Consider the following 23,981-nt stretch of genomic DNA (forward strand, 5'->3'; position numbering starts at 1 on the left):
CACTGATTAAAATGCCTAACTTTTGGTAATCAGTGTAACTTTTTGTTTGGTACTCTCAGCTCTGTTTTTTTTCTTCTGAAAACATACTGTATAAAATATGCTGACCAAAATATAAAATAATGAACAAGAAGTATTTCTGATTGTGTAAAAGATTTTTTGGACAAAATAAGCATGATTATCTCTTCATTAAAACAATAATCAAAGACAGACAGTGAATCCGTTTGCCCTCCTTGCATCGGCATGCCAGTGAAGACTCCTGCTGAGCTGAGTGAGCTGTGGATTCTGGCACTGAGTGCCAGAAATGACAGATGCACGCAGCTCATTTAGACGCGGGGCCTCCCCTCTGCTTCCTGCTGTCTTTTATCATCTCACCAAGACATAATACCAGATTGCTAACAGAGTTAATATGGCCTAATCTCTGGGGAGAGAATCACTGAGGGCAAACGGTGAATAGGAGCCATCTGTCAGTGTAAGCGATAGTGGTTTAAAACCCCCACCCAGCAGGGCACGCGCCTGACACGCTCTGAAAGCGTGTCGGAACTCTGCTGGGAGCAAATTAATGGACCGTGACATTTAACTCGACCCCACCCCCCACGCCCCAGACGCGTGCTCATCATTGCCCCCTTTACCGTTCAAACCCTCCAGAGAGTTGCGGCGGGGGAGGGCCGAGGGGGCGGTGTCCAGATGGGTGTTAGTGACACGTGCCGTAGCGCCTGTTGATTAGCCTGTCCATCTGCTCGGGTGTCTCTGAGACCTGGAGGGCCCCCATTGAGGCCTTAATTGGCTCAATGGGGATTGTATCTTGTACCACCAAGAACTACCCCACTCATGATACCCATGAGAATAGAAGAACACCTCCCTGGGGATGCTGAGGACATTCTAACAGACTCCATTCATTCAGATGTGTGAGGCAGCCAATAATCAAGTTTCCTTCATGTGTATTTTCATGTTAAGTACATGTCAATGTATTTTAGCCTGTTATGTTGCATGTAAAATATGATTCCTCATGTAAACCTCTATACATGATCATAGTTTATCATCAAAACAACAATAATGAATACTAATATATACTGCAACATAAAGATTATTTTATTTCACTGATTTATTTTTTTAAGTTTAGTGTCGCTTTGAATTATTCAATCCAAAACAATTAATTAATAATACCCAATTCAGACAAGCAACCTTATCAAAATGTCAAAAATATAGTTAACCAAAACAAAATGTGAGTGGTCTCCCCACAGAGTTCCTGAATGTACTTCAGCCTCAGCCGTCATGGGGATTCATTAATACAATTAGAATAGAAATCCTGAATATATAACCAGATACCCACAACAGGAGTGACATCGTATACCAGATCCCCTATGGAACCAATTTAATTACAGAAACAGCAACCGTCTCCCTCCTGTAGGATGGTTGGCCTGTGGTTCCCTTTTAAATCCCTCTCGCCTGGGATTATCCTGAGTGTGTTCTACTGTACAGTTTACAGAATGGGGTGGAGACGCAAGAAGAAATGTAAATAAATGAGATGGTAGTTTGCATTAGATCCCAAAATACAAAGTTCAAGAAGACCCAAGCTTATTCAGGCCAATATAGCAGTCAGCATTGTAACCTAATGCTAAACCTCACCCTGAATTAGACCTTTGAGAGCATCTGAGAGACCCTCAACAGTAAAGTTAGAACACTGTGCAAGCAGAATAACACATAAGGTGACATTTGGCAATGTGAAGGCTGGGATGTCTTTACTATCTTGCTTGAAACATCATGATAATTCAATAAGGTTAATTGGTGACAGGTGTGTGATAATGGATTAAAAAAAGGAGACTCGCCAGAAAGCGAGAAAGGGGTGAGGTTCAGGTGAAAAACGAACTAATGTTTGAAATCAGGGGCCTGATGAAAAAAGATGCCCCACATCAGAACATGATAACATGTGTTCTTTAACATCATGACTGACGTGTGTACGTTTTTTTATTCATACTTGATTTTGTGTCTGTTGCATTGCTTTGACTTGATTTTTGCACTGCGCAGAGCCTTTTTAATTTCATTGCATCACTGTGTGTAATGACAATAAGGTGCTATTCTATTCTCTTCTGTTCTATTCTATTCTGTATTCTTATAGAACACATGATCTGGTTTACCTCCTCTTTGGGCGCCATGCCTGTCCTCCCTTGGGGCTCGGCTGTGTTGCTGCCCAGCGACTTGTAGTAGTCCCCAGTGCTGGGCTGCTTGCTGAAGCTCCTGGACTTCCTGTTCGAATCCACGCGTCGTAGTTTGTCGTGGTTTTCGCCAGAACTCAGCTGCTTGACACATAAAAGTGTTTGTTGATCAGTTCAAGTTCATTCCACTCTGACAACAACAACAACTACTGAACGTAGTTGTTGTTGTTGTTTTTTTTTACAGTTGTTGTTTGAGAGCTGTAATGTCATTGTGGTTGGTTCAAGTGCAATATTAGTTTGAGGAGGTAAAACTTTACAAACTACACAGAGTGAGTTCATATTCAGCCGCAGCAGCCTTCTATCCATGAGGCTCAGAGGTCAATGACTTGAGACAGTTGAGTGCTCTCACTTTCTGCTCTGACATCAATCTCAGACAAGTTACAAGACAGAATATCAGACTCTTGCCAAACCCAGAGGCATCACTCTATACCGCATAAAATAAACATCCGCAGAGGTTGCTTGTATTTGAGATTAAAAAAATATTTTTTTTTCAGAAGAAACAAATTATTATTTACAGCCCGTACAACGGAACCATGCAACAGTTGCAGATAAGTGGATGGGGGACATTTTTCTCAAGTTAATCAATGGATACATTTTCCTAATGTTTGGATTTTTATTTCAAAGTTGGCTCAGAAATGTTGCATTAACTCTCACAGAAACTGTGTGCAAATATGAAAAAAGAAGCAACATTGTACTGCTTATCTACTTTACACCTTTAAAAGCCATGGCTCAGCGGCACACTGAAATTCATTCATGTGCTCCTTATTATTTTCGTTGAATCCAGACAAAACCCTTAGCTGCGACGCCAATGTCCAATGTACAGCTGACCCCTGACCTCTCCCCCTTTCGTGGTGTCATGTTCTGAGTTCCTGTTAGCCTATTTTTGTTCACTCAGGTCTGATGTCAAAGAAATGGTCCCTGAGCACTCATCATCAGGTGGAAGGGTAATGCGAGCAGGGAGGTGGAACAACAATAGCAAAATGTACAAAGCCTTAGCACACAGCCGAACACACAGACAGCCTTCGTCTCCATTATAAACAGACCTGTCGGTCATCATCAAGCCACTGCAGTTGTTTCTACTGTGGTTTTTTTTGGTGTGCATTATCGAAGGCACTTTACAGTGGAAGTGGTTTGATTTTGTTCAGATGATCGTTGTATGGTTTTGAAAAGCAATCTTGCACACACATATAGACTTGCGTGTAGGAAAATGAGTCTGATGCTACACATGGCACAACAACCTGGTGTGACAGGAAGGAGAAGGAAAGCATGCAGTTATGTTGCACACACACACACACATACCCGACCACTGAACCTGGGGATGAGCCCAAATACAAAGAGCACATTGAAAGTTCACAGCTCAAACTTTTACAATATATCACACAGGTAAGACAAAATGTTCTTAAACCTTACCTTCAAGTTTAAAATCCTCTCCCGCAGCTCGTCAGCTTTCACAGCGCCTCATCTACAAAACCCAGCAGAGCTCAGAGAGTAGCTGTCACGTCTTCTTCGCTCAGCGCTCCGGCTGTCACTCTACCTGCCCTCTCACTTTACCCACAGGCCTCATCAATAAGCTATCAGGCCGGCCGCAGCAGTGGCGATGATGTCACCGCCAGCCCACAGAACAACCACTCCCCAGTTCTGTCCAGCCCCTCCTATGTAAAACACAAAGACCAGGCGCTGCCCTCAGCATGGCTGACTGCATACTAGACCGGGCATCAGGTATTACAATATTCTAGCCTTCAGTGGACGAACTGCCAGCAAAGAAAAGAAGAACAAGACCGACAAGATCTCAAAGTCTGACCTTTTTGGAGCAGGTTTTTAAGAATGAAATGTTTTTTGTGTGGCAGCTGCACACAACAATCTGCTTCAGACAAACCAAATAGAGACAAATGAGGCGGGGAAGAAGCAGAGAGAGACGCTACAAAAAAAACTAAAAGCCCCTTCCTCTATTGCAACCGCTGACAGTCTTCCTCTGCTGCTTTCTACACACCGGCCTGTAATGCGTCCACAGGTTGTGAGAGATGATCGGCTGTGCTCCTGGATGAGGTTACCGTTCCCTGTTACCATGGTGCCCAAAAAGGCAGATTGTTTTTCCCAGTGTTATGTGGTACACTCTGAGCTTATTTGTGTGTTTGTGTGCTTGCACGCACATGTGCATGCCTTCCCAGCAATGTGTTTCTTGGCAAATTCTTAATGAGGGCTCACCCGGGCTGGTCACCAGGGTACCAGCCCGGGTCGAGGGGGTGGGGAGAAGAGAGGGGATGGCGCTATAATGAAAAACTCTCCCCCTCATATGGCCGATAGCGCATGCGTGCACACACAAATCCACACACAGAACTCACTCTGGAGACAACGCGCTGTGTCTACCTGTGGACTGTACACCAACTAACAACACCTGACTCTGCACAGGAGATGACGTTCAACTTGAAACACTTCCTGATGAGACACAAAGTGATCGGAGCTACAATATTCACCAAGCAATTCTACAATGAAAGCAGAACGGCCACTTCACAACCTCTTTGAATGCATTTTTGCAGCACAACTGAGCCACCAGAGGCAGAACTGAAACTCGTGCTGACGCCAAATGTAATTGCTGCTCCAAGTCATCTGTCGGAACACTTCTTTTTTGTGAGCTAGATTATTTAGTGGAATTAAGAGCATACCCATCACAACAGCCATTGAATGTGTCAACCCAGAGGACCTGCCATGGTAATGAGCATCTCTGTTAACCTCGTTAGCCATGCCAATACAATAAGAACATTGTGTGCACCCAGACAAGGCACACTGTTACACAAGAGGAATAGCTCAACTGATTAGACACAAGGGAAAATGGTAGCAAGTGGGCGATTTATCCCAAACACGCCACAGGTTTACCAAACAGCCACTGGGAAATGTTATCAAAACTTACAATATGTGCAGTTTAAGTAGGTTATTTGAGCAATAATTACCATACCGACTGCATATAATATTTTGTCATGTGCCACTGCCATACATGATCTCACATTAGAAAAGCTTAAACTCCTAATAAGCCAGAGGACTAGTTCTGGAGTGAAACCTTTAGATAGACTATCAGAATTAATATTCCAATAAAAAAAGAGAGTAACTGCGAATAAATCTTAACAGATTTGCGTCTCACTGAAGTCTTTGGGCGGGTCTGAGTTTTGATTTACGAACTGATGCATCTGTACTTGCCTTCTTTTTGTGGTTGTTGCTCTCCACATGCCGCAGATTGCTTTTCACCTTCAGGAACTCGGCTGACGACGGCTCCTTCGGGGGCTGGGGAGCTGGGAAGCTTGGAGGTGCCGGGGGAGTCTGTGGGGGAGGTGGGGGCGGATAGGTTGGTGGCGGTGGTGGGGGCTGAGAGGTGGTATCAGCAGGTATCTCATTTGTCTTGGGCTGGCCGGACCCGATGTCTGGGTTGAGCATGTCCATGTACGCCTGCATGTCAGAAATGGCTGACTCTGATGCACCTGCCACAAAGACACAAGTTTATTCCAGGTGTGCTGCTGATCCCAAAAGAACAAAGCATAAGCATGAAGTAAACCATCCAACGGTTGTTCTCCTGAAACGCATTCACGGAGGCCACTAGGGTGCAGCACTAGTATACCGTTCACCTGTGTGACAAACAAACTGTGTGGATTTTTGTCGTTTCTAAGATGCAGCATTTAAACAAACAGAAGAAACGGCAGTTAAAACTATGGGTTAATGACTGACTAAGGTGATTATGAGCTGACAAAATATATGCGTGGAATATAGTGCATGTATGCACTATATGTGCTGCTGACCTGTGTGGGCAATTGTATTCAGCTGGGCGGGCGGGCCTCGCGGCGTTGTCAAGCTGCTCCGCTTCTCCCCAGTGCTGGACTGGCTGGAGTTGGCTGAGTCGTAGTTGGACATGGAGCTGGACGGTGAATTGATGTTGAAGTGGGCCGTCTGGCTGGCAGGGGGCATAGTTGTGTTTGGGGACGACAGGCCCGAGTCCGGCTGCTTGTATTCCAGGTCCGTCGAGGGGTCCCGAGACAAAACACGGTGCTCCACACTCTAACAAAGAATGCACTTCATGATTACAAGCAAGAATATAGTTGTTTTGTTGAACTGCCCGATATGTAGACACAGTGTGATTAAAACATGCCTGGATCCTTTTAAGTTGGTTACAAAAACAGATCATCATCATCACACAGACAGATACATGAATTACTGTCGTGAACTGTTTCCACTTTCATTCATATATTCTTAATCCAATCACCCCCTCAGTCACTGATGACTTGCAGCATTATGAGTTTAATTAGCACACACTAATGAAGCATCTCACAGCTGATCAGATGGCTCTGGGGGGGGGGGGGGGGGGGGGGCTACTTCACCCTCAGTGCAACACATCGCTAGTTGAAATTCCCTACTGGAAATATGTCTCCTGCACACCACAGAGAGTTCAGTGTGGAGACGTGATTATTCTTCCAGCAACTTGAGGATATCATTGGCTTGAAGCAGTGGAGTATGTGGAGTGTTAGCAGATCCTGTTATTAGCAGGAATATTAGCTCAGCAACAGCACCTGAGCTAACAACTGAAATAGCTACACTCTGTGGAAAAAAATAGTGACTATGAAATAGAATAATTAAATATATAAGATCATTCAAAACCAGTTTATGACCAGTGCTGGTCAGAATTTGGATGATGCATTAATTAATAGTAAACAAGACAGCCTTTGATGTGCCGTCTTTCCTGTTTTCTTGTTTGGCGTGTAATGATAGAGCTCCCTAGAGCTCCCTAGTGTTCAAAAATGCAAAAAAACTACATCAATCAATGAGAAATTTATCTGCTGCGTAATCATTTCACAAATTATGTGACAATTGTGGCAGCTAAAGCAGCATTTCTTTGCTCGTGACAGGTTGATAGATGCGTGACCACTGGAAAAAAAAAAAAAAAAAAAAAAAAGATACAGTATCCACATTTCACGAAGGCAGTGCAAATTTGAGAAAAAATAAAATACATGTAATAAATGTAATACATTATATTTTTTCTTTCTGGCCCAATTCATTATCATGCAACAATGTGATATGTGAGATTGTCAGCAGGATTATAAAAAAACTACAGGACAGATTCTAACTTGGTAGAGGGCCGGGTTATGGGCCAGGAAATAACATTTTTTACTTTTGGTGTGGCTCTGGATAATGTCACAGGATGTGTCCCCACCGCCTCCCCCCTCAGACAGCATGAACATTAATATACTATGATCCTCACCGATCAGCTCCCCTTGTCCCTGCCCATAGACTGATCAGAAAGACGCACGACAGCGTGACATGTTGACAGCTGCGTTTCTTACCATGTTCTCTACCGTGCGCAGATACTTGGCACACTGGGAGTGACCGTTGTACTCGGCCAGGTCTGCTGCCATGAAGCCGTCCTGGTCTCTGATGCCCAGGTCCACCCCATTAACCACAAGGATCTGACAGCACTGGAGAACGACACGCGAGACGCTGAGGTTAGGTAGAAATAAGACGACTGAGCTGGTTAAGATAAGCTCAAATCAATTTAATTTCAATAAACTTTCACCAAAAATAACTGTCACATTATGAGAAGGAACATGATAGAAGAAAACATTTCATAGGCCTGATTTACCTTAGTTGTTTCTAAACGATGAAAGAAAACATTCTCTTCCTTTCTGATTTGCTTTCATTCTTATAAAGCCTTAAAACCACTTAATTAAAAGCAAAGTGGAAGTTTGGAGTTCTAAGACTGAGAACTTTGTGTTGCCATGCATTCTTAAGCTCAGCAAATATAAGTCATTTATAATAATTTTCTCTGCAGTTTAAATATCAAACTTGTGCTAAAAAAACCTAACTGACCAAAGATGGTTTCAACAAATTCTAATCAAAGCAGGTGGTCAGAGTGACCATAAGCTACAGAGGCAATTCAATCAAAACAGATGGTGATGTGTGAAACTCCTCTCAGCGAAAATCATGATACTAACACATGATTTATAAGATTATCATAAACATAAAAGTCATTTTAATGATAAATTATCACCGCTGCCATTACACCTATTGGGGATTACCTTGAGAGAGACTTGATCAGCAAGTATATTAACATGCTGCATTATTTCTCCTGTATTTTGCATCTTTTGTGAAAAGAATCGGCAGATAAATATCAAACCTGTTATTTCACAGTCTGCTCATATGAAAGAAAATGAAGCTCTTACGTTGCCGCCGGCCTGTTCAACAGTCGATTCCAGTGGGATTCTGTGCACAAAAGTAAAAAAGACAAAAACAATATAGATGACATACCTCCAGTTCACCGTTCTCTGCAGCATCGTGAAGCGGCGTCCCTCCCCAGCTGTCGGTGACGATCTCTCCGCCGTGCAGCAGTAACCAGCTGAGCACCTTTGCGTGGCCCCTGCTGGCTGCAAAGTGCATGGCTGCGGCCCCGTCGTCATCCCTGTCTGTCAGGCTGATCTCTGTGAAGCTCATCTGAAAAGGGGGCGAATAACGGAACCATGTGATGGAGCATTAGGAAATAATGAGCGCTGCCTTTAGAGTTGTGATAATTAACAGAACTTGCTCACGGCATATACATTATAAAACGATAAAGCATTAAAGCGTCCGCTATATTCCAACATACCAGCCACACAATGACTGTGTTGTGGCCCATCTGAGCAGCAGCATGCAGAGGCGTCATCCCGTCATTGGCTCTGGTGCTCCAATCCGCCCCACAGTCCTTGACCAGGTACTGGACGGCCTCCAGATGACCCTCCTGGCATGCCAGGTAGAGCGGCGTGGCACCCTTTTTAGTTTGGGAATTGACAACACTGCCGGGAATATAAACAGTAAGGAGAATAAAGACACACATGTGTAACGTGGAGATGAAATATCATCAACAGCGGCAGCGTGTTGCAGCCCGCCAGGACTTTGCATCAGGCTTTGAAGTAGAAGGAAAGCTTCGATCGGTAATTTCTAGTGGTCAGGTTTAATAAATGAAAGAGGAGAGCTTGGGTTTCTAAATGAGAGAACATTTGAATACAATGCAAACCCATCACACAGAAGGCCTCTGTTGTTGTGTCGAGAAAGGTTTAAGGTTGGTTGTGTAAATAGGCTAAAGGTGATAAGTAAGCGTGACAGGGAAACTGGCTCGCTTGCTTGTTTCAATGTCAATATACGACTATTTTCAGAACAGACTGATGCTAAGCTAAATCCTGCGCCCTTTTATTTCCAAAGGCCACTGACTCCGCCTCCAAAGCAAAAGCTCATCAAATCCCTGCTTCCTTCCTCATCCATATATTTTAGGGCAGAGCGGAATGTCAGGGAGAGAACGAGTGCTTCCCGCTAAACCCCATAAGGTTGTGCTTTATTTGGATGCTGACAAATGAGCGAGGCGCCCTTTAAGAGGATTAGCGCTCCACTGACTTCACCCAACCTGCTGCTTAACCAAAAGGCTGCCCCAGCGGCCGAGACAGTCGATGAAGAGGATGAAGGAGGTGAGGGAAACGGGTAGAAGGATTTAAGTGGATGGGGCTTGCAGTCAGGTCCTAAGCCAGGAAGGAGATGCACGTTCTGAACAAAAAGCATCTTCTGACCACACAATGGAAGTGATGAATAGAAAAACAAATCCAAGTAACACATCTTAAATATTTTAGAATAAAAGGGGAGGTAATCTGTGGTTTTGTCATCAGGAAGTGGACAGACTGATTAATAATTCACGACTGTAACCAAAGTGGGGGGGGGGGGGTTCACCTGCTCACTGGGGTCTGTAGGAGAGATGCTTACGTTTGTTTTTGTAACTCTTAATGATAAACTTACAGGATTGAGATTCAGTAAGGGAATAATTCCAATAAAGCACAGATCACCTCATCGTAAACTCTCTGACACGACGAGACCCTTGAACACTCGACTGGAGAAGCGCTCCTGGAGAAGAGGTGTAGATTTCAATGAGCGAAGAAAGAGTTTAGCCTTGTGTGACGACAGAGCAAGCAAGACGCACGAGTGGCGCCGCCTCATCACTTCCTCACTCAAAGGACGAGTAATATTCTCTGAAGTGGCCGACATTTGATATATTTCCAGTTCAGCTATAACGAGTAACTTACCTCAGTGAGTGCCCCCCCCCCCCCCCCCCTCCCTTCCCCATGTAACAAACAAAGACCACTTCATTACTGCTAAAGTAATTGATGTCACACTAATGGTCTTCTTGCCTGATAAAGGCTTGCTTGCTTCGCAGCGGCTTCTCCAGTCTAAATAATGAAGAGTGTTGTGGGAGAATCTGAGGACTTAATTTAGAGATTCAACTTCGGTTATTGTGGCTGGAAACATGAGATTAATTGACATTATTATTATTATTTTAATGTATCCTACTTATTTGTGGACTGGAATCAACTTATTGAAGATTTCTTGACCAGTACAAAATATTCTGCTGGTATGAAGTTAAATTCTATCCTTTTAGTTTTAGTTTCTTTTTCAAGTGTACACAGTGTCCACTTCGGTTTTGAAACATGTAGAGAAGCTTTTCTCTTTAAAAAAATAAAATGCAAATGTAAGGTTTTAACTTGAAATGAATACTGTGGTGACTGAGTTGTAAAGTTGTGGCCCTTTGCTCGACATGATCTCGCATGCTATGCTGCATGAAACTCTTTGTAGAAGAGAACAAAAAGGGGGTTGTGTCCAGCTTGTTTCCAAAAGTTATTAAGAAGATTATTGCTTAAGAAAAATGCAGCTCAGCCATTTGTCGAGTGAAAAACTGCTCTTGGTTATTTATCCTTTATTCTTCAAAACTCACAAACCAACAGCTCGACAATGTAAAGCTAGTCGACCATCATCGAATATCAATGTGAGCTGCTAGAGCCACGCATAATGAGCGACAGATGGGCTCGTACATTTATTCATTTTTATCCTCAACAACACAAATAATACCCAGAGAGGAAGCACAGAGTGTACTAATATCCTGAGAAAATACCTCCAGCTTTTTATCACTTCATTGCACTGCAACAAGGCGAATGGGCATCATCTAGATTCATTATTATAAAGAAACAGCACCCGCCACCCGTTGCACTCAGAAGTACAATATTTGACATAAATGTATATCAGTAGGATGTCCTGGTGTGGACATCGACTTTCTCAAGTGCATTTGAAATTTGGTTTGGCTCTAATTGCACTAATTGCTTACATAACCTCCCTCTCTCTCTCTCTCTCTCTCTCATTCATTCACCCACTCACTCACTCTTTTGTGTATTGAGGTTATCAGCAGGGACACAGCAGGACATAGGCCTCTTGGTCTCGGCTCTCTAGGATGGACAGGCTAACAAACGACTGATTCAGATGTCGCTCATAAATTTAACAAACACCGAGTTATCAGGACACGGAGACACGTGTGCTACAAACAGCCGTAACACAAAACGGCTGTGATTGTTTAATGCATATAACACGGCAGACATTGCGCCTACAGCTTTCACAGGTATTTGCTGTTGCGTGTCTCTTGTTTACTCGCTGTGTGTACTATTACCACTGTGCAAAAACACTCCCATTATGCACCATAACTAAGCTGCCTGTTACTGAAGTGATGACGTACGGTAAGAGAAGAGATCAGGTCCGTCTGCTGCCTTGAGAAGAACAACCTCCGAGCCATCCAGGTTGCAACAAACTGTGAAACAAGAATGCTATCTCTCTTCCCCAAAGCACCATTCTGAACAAAGCCTGAAGTCGGCGAGTAGAAAGCAGTCGTCTATTCAGAACGGATTTGTTTTCCTCATTATCTTATCGCCGGTTGGTGCTACCGCGTTGTCGCCGTGGAGATGGTGGTAAACAGCGAGGGTGGGAGCGGCGGTGGAGAAGAGTGAATGGGGGCCCCGGCTATCGGGGAGCAACCATGTCCCTCAGGCTCATTAAAATTTCAGCAGCTATGCACCTGTCTGGATGCAAGTGGACAATACAGGAGATGCAGAGCACAAGGTTAGTTCCTGGACAAACAGCTCATCCTACCAGGGCCACCAAAGTCAAACAACGTGGCAAACGAGGCTGCTTGGGTTGAAGATTAGGTTGTAAATTCACACGTTTCTATTGCTTTATGGTAGAAATGAGCGCAGATAGCTGAAGCAGACACCAGCACAGAGAACATCGATCGGCTCAACGCTATCTGCAAATGTGACTTTTTTATTCTTTTATAACCCGACATGCTAAAAAAAAGCCCCATGACCAATAATCTTGACTTTAGAAATAACACCCAAATAGGAACAACAAAGTAAGACTGTGGCTTTGATCAAAAGTCATGCTGCCGAGATGCCTCTGAGCAAGTCACACCCTAATGTCTGTTCAATTTCTGTGTATATGTGTGTGTGTACTACCATATGAAAATATATTAAGCATGCAGTCGAGGAGAAAGATTAAAACCATATAACATGAAGCCAATGGCCTCCTCATAAAGTTCATCCAGTGACAGAGGTACATGCAACACAACATAATATATTATAATATACGATAGAAAACTGCAGTTAAATTCAATTCTTTTTTATTTCTGTAGCACCAGATCATAACACAAAGTTATCTCAAGATACTTTATAGGTGTAGCAGGAAAAGACCTGCAGAGTTAAGCAGAAACAAACGTGTCCCACGAGAGCAAGCACTTTGGTGACGGAGGCAAGCAAAAACTTCCATTTAACAGGCAGAAACCTTGAACAGAACCCAAGACTCATATAGAGAGCAGCCATCTGTCTTGACCGGTTCCCAAAGCAAGTGCAGCACATTTCCTTATTTCTCACAGATGGGTTATTACCACACACTAACCCATGACCTCACGGTGGTGGATGTTAATAAAGGAGATTTGTCACTCTACCTCTTCTCTTTATATGAATACATGCTAAAATGTTCAGAGATTTCGGCAAATAATGCAGTCTTTTTCATTTTGTGGCTTTCATGCAGCTGAGCTAAAATCTACATCCTGATGACACATTTTCAAATCAAATTTTCATTAGCAATTCGTCAATGAAACAATCAAATCTTTCAAAAATATTTTTTAAATTTGAAAACTACTCATCACAATTTCGTCGAGCCCAAAGTCACACAATCCTTTATTATCTTGATGTGTCTTAAATCTACCACTAATGGGTGGTCAATTTGTGCTTTAAATGCTTTGTAATATGATGTGTTGCTTCTCTGGACTGTTATTATTTGCTTGACATAAATTATGTATTTTACAGAAATGGGTAGACTTGAAAAGTTCTGGTGAACTTAAACCTGCTCCTTTTTGAGCAGGTTCAAGTTTGAGCAAGTGCTTATTTTCCTGCATGTTTGTAAATTCATTGCTCAAATAAATAAATGAATTAATAAATAAATGAATGAATGAAAGAACGAATGAATGAATGAATGAATGAATGAATGAACGAATGAACAAATGAATCAATGTGTGTGCTTTGAGTCTTGTGTGTTCCTGCATGACTACCAGACAATCAAATCTACAAGCTTATTTGAAAAAGATGTATTTAAATGAACACGTGTCAAGTACTGCTTGTTTTAAGACATGCAAACCATGACATCCAGACTGCTTCAGGTTATTTGACTTCCTTGCAACAAAGACCAACTTAAATACTACAAATTGAATCACTGCCAGGCAACAGAGAGAAGAACTCAATAACTTTAAAATTGCACTACGGTAGAATTTTGAACTCCAAAAGGGAAGATTGAAACTGCAACAAAACCACGCTGGTCTTACTTTGGGCTGTGCCCCAGTAACAGTCGGAGAGAGGGCAGGTCTCCCTTGGCAGCGGCGTAGTGAACAGGTAGGGCACCTGTATCGGTGGAGGCCCCGGGGTCCACCTGGCCACTCTTCAGCAGCCAGTCAGTGACCTCATGGTGACTGAAGCGGGATGCAAGGTGGAGAATGGTGGCACCAGAACTGTCCCTGTGCTGTCAATCAAATACAAAGGGAACAAGGAATTCTGTGGGTCCAGATGGAGATGAAGAATTTAAAAGTTGAAAATATAATAGACATTGCTTCTAAAAAAAAAAAAAAACAACATATGGCAGGATTAAACCCTCATTTCATGGTGTGATGTGTGAGAAAGGACTATAATACCTAAAGCCCGTTATGATCAAAGTGGTTTTTAACTGCTTAAAAGACATGCTGATCCAAAACGGAATCAAAACAGCCATGATGTCATTGAAACATTTTATCTTTTGAATAAAAACATCAACATCTAAAACAGGAAAAACAAAATGGATGTGTGTCAAATTAGATGTGTGTAATTAAGTATTGTAAGCAGAGAAGCTTAAGCTGCGGTCGAAGGCTTGTGGAGTTCCACAAATGAACATAAACAACAACAACAACAGATAAAATCTACCTGCAATGCACAAAGAAAATGACACAACGGTGCAAGGTGGACTCTCGCGTTGGCCGTCCATCATAGCAAATTGCACTATACTGCCGGTAACTGATAGGTTTGACTAAATGTCAGCCAAGTATCTTATCAGTTAGAATGTTAGATGGTGGCGGGGGGGGGGGGGGCATCCTTTGTCTCTCTTCTGCAGTCGGTTGGGCAGCCCTCGGACGTAATGAAGACAGTAGATGAAGAGCTCATTGCTGCGTTGCTATTATTATGTAGATCAACTGACTCGTGTTTGACACTTCTTTTGTATTAATCAAAATCATTTGAAGTAGAGCAGAATAGATCATATGAGGAAACACATTGGACTTTGCACAAACTCCACATGCGGACAAGGTCACGATCGTCCACAGTTAAAACAACATCAATGATTTAGAACGGTCTTGGCTTTAAATGTGTTTCTGACACATACAGGAGCACGCTGGACAAAAACAAGCATATCAGACTACAATGGCTTTAAGTGCTGGTAACTACATAAAGGACAAATTACAGGACACCAAATTAGAGGTTTCTCAGTACCTGCTGCATGATGCTTGTCCCCGCTACGAGTGAGTCGCAGCTGAATCCCAGCAGGGCCACGGAAACGAGGAGTCAGGTCCCTCATAAAGGGCTCTTCGTTTCAGAGTATGCCTTACCTGTGCATGCGAGCCTTTCATGAGTGACTGAATGTGTCCTTTAAAGGGTATTGCATTTGCAAATCCAAATTTGCCTACTTGATTACCATGGGAACGGGAAGCAGTGCAGCAGAGTGGATTTTAAACTGACACCAAAACAGAAGGCACACATTTCTGATCATTTCACCTCTAATGCTGAAGGTTTTCAAGTCAATGTGATTTCCTTGTTGTCTGTTTAAGCGCCTCTGATGAATATCTGGAGAGCTCGACTCCTCAGGAGACCCAGTGTCTTTCGGGCACACTAATATAAGGGCATCTTAAAATCAAGATTCTGGAGGGAGGGGGGTTCCATTCTTCTTTTTGTCATATGATGTAATTCTGGTTTTACAGTCTGAACCCTTGAGTTGAAGAGCGACGATACTCAGCCACAATTATTATTAGAGTGCATGATTTATAATGCTGTTCTTGATAATGAAAAGAAAAGCACGAAACGTGTGGATTTCCACGCGCGGCATGGGTGGGGTGTCCAGCGGTTCAACAGACTCACCTGTGGCAGACATCCACCCTGGGTCAGCAGCCACTGCAAGCAGGACAGGTTGCCAGTAGCTGCTGCGTCATGCGCCGCCGTCGCCCCGTTGTTGGCCACGCAGTCGCCCGGGAGTCCTGCCTCCTCCACTAGGAAGCGCAGGCAGGATAACCTCCCCGATCGGGCTGCGTGGTGGACCGGTGTCGCCCCCAGTGCGTCCTTGACATCGCAGGTGAGCGTTCTTGCCGCCACCTGCACTTTCAGCGTCTGCACGTCCCCCTGCCTCGCGGCGAGCAGCGCCTTGTCCCCCTCCGCCACCATGATCGCTGCGCACTGAGCGACTCCTTCCTTCCTTCCTTCCTTCCGTCCTTCCGTCCTTCCTTCGATTGCAGAGGTGAGGCCGATCAGTTCGCCGCGCCCACAGGGCCAGCGTTACATTTACAGATCATCTCGGTCACGTTATGGATCAGCTTAGTTAAGAGTTCACATTGTCTAAAAAGCCAAACGGTCAGAGGCAAGATCTCTTTCCCTTTTGCGCACGATGAAATAAAAGCCAACTTCACCAGTCTCTTTCCAAGGACAAACGAACCTGCTCGGACCGATGATGGGGTTCAGTATGCGTCTCCTCTCCTGCGCTCCTATAGAATCCTGAACACCTGTTGCAAAGTCTTGACTTGTTGCGTCCCAGTCAACAGGTTCTATGTAGTTTGCTTACTCGGCCTGCTAACCAGCCCTTGGAGCATTTCGCAGTGTTTTCATCCTGTAACAGATGGCGACAGGGGACTCTGCGCCTGCTAAATAATCCATCAGGAGAGGGAGGATCGCTGAGCCTGTTACGGGTTGTTGCTTCTCATGGAAAATCGGCTCAGGAATTAAAGGAGCAGGTTCCTTCAAACGCTGAGTATACAGGCGAACAGAGAAAGTTACGCAATTGTGGTGGTGATGGACAAGCGCCAATTCTGCAATAGACCTTGTGAGCGCACGCCCAGTCTCGCCTGCGTAAAGCATCATTAATTTTACAGGCAGTGAAATCAGCATTGCTCCGCAGAGTGGACGGGTCCATCTGGTGGCCTGTTCCCGAAACTGAGCTGCTGGGACAGTTAAAGTATGTATTTGTGTGGAATATATCGTCTTCATATCTTCATGTTGTGCGTCTCGTCTGTATCTCGTGGATTAGGCTATAGTCGGTATTTTAATTGGCCTTTATTTGTGCACAAATATTTAATTCAGCATTGCCAGCCAGGTGACCAACTTCCATTTGGGAGCTGAAGGGGCGACAATGGTGAGCAATTATAGTTGAGTGGAAATGAATAATTATAGACTGGAATTAAGCTTTGAGCCACAAAAACGTTCTTTAGCGGAGTAGATTTTCTCCACTTTATAGCGATTAACAACTATTAAAACGCTAAATGTTTTCTCCACCACTTTATTCTGATATTAAACAAATAGTTATTTTTTTCTGATTTTCTCATAATCGAGCCTATGTGCTTAACAGTTTATGAAAATAGTAGCTTCACGCTGAACAGCTGCAACAGTAAGAATTGTGTTTAGGAGTTAATGGTTCCATAACCCAGCATTGTAATGCATAAAGCCTTTAGCACTGGAATGCAATGCATTTTATATTAATATTTACAATAGTCCAGTGCTGAAGTTTACCTTCGGGATCAGCACTGTGCAGCTCCATAGTTAGTCGGCTACATATGGCGCTGTCCTTTTTTTTTGGTTTGCGCATGTCCATGACAAGACAAGGTGGTGGCTTTTTGGTTTTGCTTTGATTTTGTATCGATTATCTTTGTTCCTGCGTGATGATTGCATTTGAATGGAACTTTTCCACATTATTAGATGTGTTAATTTATTCCCATCACAAACTTTGGTCCATACTTATGATTTTTCTCATTTACAGTATGGCTTTATCTCTAACAATATGTAAGTTACAACCTTTTCAAAAAGTGATATCAAAACAGAATATTTAAAATAAATAGTTATTTAACAGCATGTTAAGGAGTAGTTACATTTATTTTACATTAAATGACATTACATTTAGTTACATTTTTTACTGTGTTACGGTTTACATTTTACATTAGTTTAATATTAGTATTTAATTATCTTATGTAGATTTCTTGATAATGATTTTTTTTAAGCTTTTAGATAATATAGATTTGAGGTTTCAACGCGTGTCCTTGAACCTGACATTGTGATGAACTGTAATTCTGTTAATCACCAAACGGTGGCATGAAAGCTTCATTCGTAAAGGTGCATCTCATCGAACCTGTTGAGGTGTTGGGTCTTAAATCTTCAGTTTATATTGGGTTCTCCAAATCTCTCTAAATCTCACCCACGTTGGAATAATACACTACATCAGAAATCAGAAATAATAATAAACGTTTGCTGAATGAATCTTCCAATATTCTTCTGTCAATACAATTGATATATCTTGTGCATCCATGTAAATTGAATTAACATAAACCGATACAAAGCCAATATTTGGTTTGCGCTTCTAAATTCTGATATTTTATTTTATTTATAATGTTGGCACTGACACTTTTCTAATATAACTTTCAACCGTGCAGGAAATTCGTCCGCACTTTCTGTCAGATAAGGTTGATTGACTTTTCCGCACTGATCGCTTCTCCCTGTGGACGGGACGGGACGGGGGGGAGTTCTGCGAAGTCGCGTGCTCGACGCGTGCCTCCCTCACCCATCTGTTGCCCCGGTCTAACTGTCACAGACATTGCGCGCAGATTTGGAGAGGAAATTCCCATGAGAGGCAGGTGTCTCTCTCTCTCTCTCTCTCTCTCTCTCTCTCTATATATATATATATATTAGCATATATATGGCATGCCGTTCAGGAACTTATTATATATATATATCAAAAGTGCTGGAATATATGGACCGAACTATGAAAAGTCTGAGAATATGGACCGAACTCTGGAATATATATACGAAAAGTCTGAGAATATGGACCGAACTATGAAAAGTCTGAGAATATGGACCGAACTCTGGAATATATATACGAAAAGTCTGAGAATATGGACCGAACTATGAAAAGTCTGAGAATATGGACCGAACTCTGGAATATATATACGAAAAGTCTGAGAATATGGACCGAACTATGAAAAGTCTGAGAATATGGACCGAACTCTGGAATATATATACGAAAAGTCTGAGAATATGGACCGAACTATGAAAAGTCTGAGAATATGGACCGAACTCTGGAATATATATTTTGATATATATATTCAGACATTTTCATAAATATATTCAGACATTTTCATAAATATATTCAGACATTTTCATATATATATTCAGACATTTTCATAAATATATTCAGACATTTTCATATATATATTCAGACATTTTCATAAATATATTCAGACTTTTTTCGGTGCACGGGAATATATATTTGAAAGCCGCGGTGTAGCGGTTAGGGCTCCGCACCCACACCCCTGTTGCCCCTGTTCGATTCCCGGTCGGGCAAACTAGTTTATGACTTTCAACGGAAACAAATCCACGGGCGCTTTTTTGAAATCCTCCACTTCGACAGGATATTTGTACTGTAAGACATGCTGCTGTCTGACTGTACGTGTACTCTAACATTCTATCTAATAAATACATTCTATCTAATAAATATATTCATCATCATCACGGCGCAGCTGCGATCTTGCGTCATCACTGAGCGAGTCAGCTCGAAATCTAGTGCCGGCAATTCTCAATGAGGAGATAATGAACGCCCTGAAACAGATCTGCGAGGGCTTTTTTGAAATGCTCCTCTTAGATATGATGTTTGATTGTACTTGTACTGTAATACATGCTATAAGTGTCCGTGATGGGGTCGAGGCTGCCTGCCCCGGAACATGCATAGCGCCGTTCTGGCTTTATACGGCACTTGACGGGTCGCGTGATGGGGTCGAGGCTGCCTGCCCCGGAACATGCATATCGCCGTGCATAAAGCCGTTCTGGCTTTATACGGCGGAACATGCATAGCGCCGTATAAAGCCAGAACGGCGCTATGCATGTTCCGGGGCAGGCAGCCTCGACCCCGTCACGTGACCTGTCAAGCGCCGTATCAGGTCAGAACAGTTTGGCCAGCGAGGGGGCGTGACGATCAGCTGTCGGCACGCCAGCCATCACGTGACTTGTCGCGCGTCAGACGGACACCCACAGCATGCATTACATTACAAATACAGTCAAACATCCTGTCTAAGAGGAGCGTTTCAAAAAAGCCCTTGCGGGTTTGTTTCAGGGCGTTCATTATCTCCGCATTGAGGATTGCCGGCACTAGATTTCGAGCTGACTTCATTTATGACACAAGATCGATCTGGCTGCCCGACCGGGAACCGAACGGGCGCGACTGGGGTGTGAGCGCGGAACCCCAACCACTACACCGCGGCTTTCAAATATATATTCCCGTGCACCGAAAAAAGTCTGAATATATTTATGAAAATGTCTGAATATATATATGAAAATGTCTGAATATATATATGAAAATGTCTGAATATATTTATGAAAATGTCTGAATATATATATGAAAATGTCTGAATATATTTATGAAAATGTCTGAATATATATATCAAAATATATATTCCAGAGTTCGGTCCATATTCTCAGACTTTTCATAGTTCGGTCCATATTCTCAGACTTTTCGTATATATATTCCAGAGTTCGGTCCATATTCTCAGACTTTTCATAGTTCGGTCCATATTCTCAGACTTTTCGTATATATATTCCAGAGTTCGGTCCATATTCTCAGACTTTTCATAGTTCGGTCCATATATTCCAGCACTTTTGATATATATATATAATAAGTTCCTGAACGGCATGCCATATATAGCATATATAAAAATATTTTTTATTATATTTATGATATATATAATATCATATAATTCATTATTTGGTCACGTTAGAGATTGATATGCAGACACTGCAGAGAACACATAAGTCTAGTGAGACACAACGTTTAATCATGTGCAGTTGATCTGGAGCCTTTTCCCAGGGCTCCTTATCGAGGCTTTTATGCAGCAACAAGCTAAATCCCTAATGAACTGGAAGGGATCTGCCAACGGTTTTCCTCCAAAGCCTGGGAAAGCTGGGATATTTCTTGCACGCGTCAGGCGTGCGACAGTTATTCAAATTGGGTTCAATTATTCAGGCGTGGGTCCTGTCTATTGTGCGATCGCAGCTGCTGCTGCGCGGGAACATTCAAACTCCTACTCGGGGCCATGCTGTCTAACAGTGGGACATAAGAGTCGGTAAGACATTCAGCTCTGAGGTGGACCTAAAACATGCCCGATAGATTAGAGATGGCTGACAAATAATCAGCTTTATGTGAAGTTTTCCATGTTCATCAATAAAAACTTGGAATTTGATTTGTTTTTTTTTTACCAACAGCAATAATGATATTAATAATCGTTCATATTTTTTATTTTTTTTACCATGAAACATCACAAATTGAAATCGGCTGTTAAACAAGGTTATAACAAACAGGTTCTGTCCGTTTGGAGACGCGTCCCTGGCGCCTCCACGTCACGGCTGCATCCGCTGGTGGGCGCGTGCCATGACGGAATAATTGCTTTTGCGTGACTGAACCTGGACGCGTGCAGGGAGAATGCCTTCAGTCTATGTTGAGAAACAGAGAAAAGCGCTTTGTCCTATTTTATGTGCTAAAATATGATTCAATAATAGTAAAAAGACTAAAAAATAAAATGCATATTATATAAACATAAAGATTATAATTTACCCAGTTGCTTTTTACCATAATTGATTGCATGAGGTGTAAATACATGGTTATAAAAAAAGAGACCAGCCATGGAAGCTTTATTGATCCGTTGAAAGAAGACGCACAAACGAGAACAATAAATGACTTTATTTATCCTTCTGCACCAAACGTGGGTTGCATCTTCTCATGCCTTTGTTGGTTTCCTTTTCCTTAGATTTCGAATATCAGGAAAACACCTTTATTTTAAAGCATGAGAAGATATCACAGAGTTAAATGTATATACAAAGGAAAATAAATTAGAAAAGAAAAACTTGTGAATATTATTTTTCACATTTGAGAGAAGAACATCTGATGCTGCATGTCTTTCTTTATGAAAGGTGCAGGCCATTGTAATAAAGAGTGTCCTGGCCTAATTCACCCATCATACAAACATTACAAACAAGCCTCTATCTTTTATGTTTCAAAGACTGCTTCAGGCCACTAGCACCTTAAAAATCATCATAATATTTTTATTATTAAATGGCTATTATAACATTTCTCTTGTCTGTTTACAGCATAAATAATTTTCATAGAAATATCATCATATCAGTTAAAAACAGACTCCAGACTGAAGCAAAGTCCAAGATATATATAACTTAAATATATGAGGAAAATTCTTGCAACTTATTTGCTGCTGTCTTTCTTACAGTGTTGAGACAAAACGATTGTCCACCTGTCTCCTTCAACTCACCATGAAAATGTGACGTCTCTCCCACAATCATGCAGCCATCCATGCGTTGCAGTGTGAATGTCTTCCGCCAGATTGTCTCACACTCATTAGAGGCTGACAGAAACAGGACAAATAATTAATTAGACATGCAGCATTTATAGTGGGGTGTTTAAAATGGTTTAAATCCCTCTGCACGTATCTAAATAGTACGCATGTATAGTTTATCACTGTCTGTCTTTATTTAATTGGTAACTTCACTATTGAGCCAAAAAAAAAAAAATGATTATGTTGGCGGCAAATCGCTGCGTGTCATACAGGTGACATAAAATAACAGATTATATGTGCACATGCAGTAATCTCAATATCATAAAATCCAATCATTCAAAGTCACGTGTCACATTTTAAACGTCCTATAAAAGTAGTACTTAAAACGGCCGACTGATTAAAAAGTATTTCACATATAAAGAAACACACATTTCTGATATTAAAACAAGAAATTAAAATAGAAAGGACATTATGTGCTGCACATAAATGACGTGATTAAAGGATACAGTTCTATTAATAAACTAATATATGACAATAACATACCAGGATGCAGTTCTTGTCCCTCGTTTAAAGCCCACGCCGCCGTGCTCTTCTCTGGTTGCGGACTGTATTCTGCGCCCTTTTCCACCGTGAGGTTGTGGGTTCGCTGACAGAGACGCTTGCTCGTGGTGGGCGGGCTCTTCGGGCAAGCCACGCCTTCCTATTTCTTTATTTATCCGATCCAGGACTGTAGATTAATTAATGTAAGAAATATACAAGATATTTGTTAATAATGAGATGTTTAATGTTACCAGTAAACTAATATGTGATATTTTGCTTTATTTGTACAGACATGGATTAAAGCTGAATTTGAGTCTGAAGGGCAAATAAAGATGGCATTAATTGTTTCGAGGTTCATTTTCAATTCAAAATGCAATAGAATCTTAAATATATTCCATAATATACTCTAAGTAGGTCTACACTTTATTGTATTTTATTTGTCCTTCTTAAATAAACGGATTCTCTTATATGAAAAGTTTAAAAATAAACACTTTCAGAACATAAAATAAATGTACTCGGGACACATTCTGTGAAGAATATCATCTTAACGTAGACTACATTTCCGTGATTAATCCCCATGCTCTTTAATTCCCCCATGCATGGATCGTTGTTATGGCCCCTGTGTCTCTCTGTAACCTCAAAAATGAAGCATCGGCGCAGGAAAGCCATCTGCTGCTTTTGTCCGCCTGCATGGCTCGTGCTGTTCTCGTGCCTCATATAGCAGCACAATGGATTCTCCTCAACCAGAAGTTCAATATTCAAAAAGACCCGCCATGGCAAGCCTGTCTGTCGCTATAGGGCCTCGCTTGTTGCTGCAGCAGCAGCTCCAGTCTTCAAAATATATGAAAATATAAAATGCATGTTCAGTTTGTTAAGACATATATTAAGAATGCATTATCTATAAACACTGAAAGAGTATTCATGCTGCCAACACATAGCGCATGCAGGAAAGCCCGGTCGGAGCTGGAGACGACAGCTGCGGACGGAGACGCTCATCATGTGACGCGCGAAGTTTGTCGACTTTGAAGCGCAAAACAAATTTGCGTCACCAGATGTGAGAGCTCCACCCTGCAGCTTGGCTTTGGGCTTTGTTTGGTGAGGCTATCGAATCTTGTATTTTGAGTCCCGACGCACATGCAGGGAAAAAATGCTTCTCCTCCTCTAAAAACGACGCCACCGTCGATGCTCCTGACTGGCCAGACGTCATTTTCAAAAGGTATAGCATCGCTGACCTGCAGGACAATGAACCCCAAAGCATCTGT

The 23,981-nt window shown here is 42.2% G+C and overlaps 1 protein-coding gene across 1 annotated transcript in view; it reads right to left on the reverse strand.

Moving 5' to 3' along the window:
• espn (espin) overlaps positions 1-16,030 on the reverse strand; it is a 28,905-nt gene extending 12,875 nt beyond the window's left edge. The window contains exons 1-8 of the mRNA XM_068749153.1: positions 15,731-16,030; positions 13,900-14,093; positions 8,830-9,016; positions 8,496-8,678; positions 7,535-7,666; positions 5,999-6,254; positions 5,406-5,683; positions 2,136-2,297 (exon numbers count right to left, since the gene is read on the reverse strand). Coding sequence (XP_068605254.1) covers positions 2,136-2,297; positions 5,406-5,683; positions 5,999-6,254; positions 7,535-7,666; positions 8,496-8,678; positions 8,830-9,016; positions 13,900-14,093; positions 15,731-16,030 — 1,692 coding nt within the window. The remainder of the gene's footprint in view (positions 1-2,135; positions 2,298-5,405; positions 5,684-5,998; positions 6,255-7,534; positions 7,667-8,495; positions 8,679-8,829; positions 9,017-13,899; positions 14,094-15,730) is intronic.
• Positions 16,031-23,981: the final 7,951 nt, after the last annotated feature.

The sequence above is a fragment of the Brachionichthys hirsutus genome, chromosome 2 (assembly GCF_040956055.1).
Source record: "Brachionichthys hirsutus isolate HB-005 chromosome 2, CSIRO-AGI_Bhir_v1, whole genome shotgun sequence".
NCBI classification, from domain to species: Eukaryota; Metazoa; Chordata; class Actinopteri; order Lophiiformes; family Brachionichthyidae; genus Brachionichthys; species Brachionichthys hirsutus.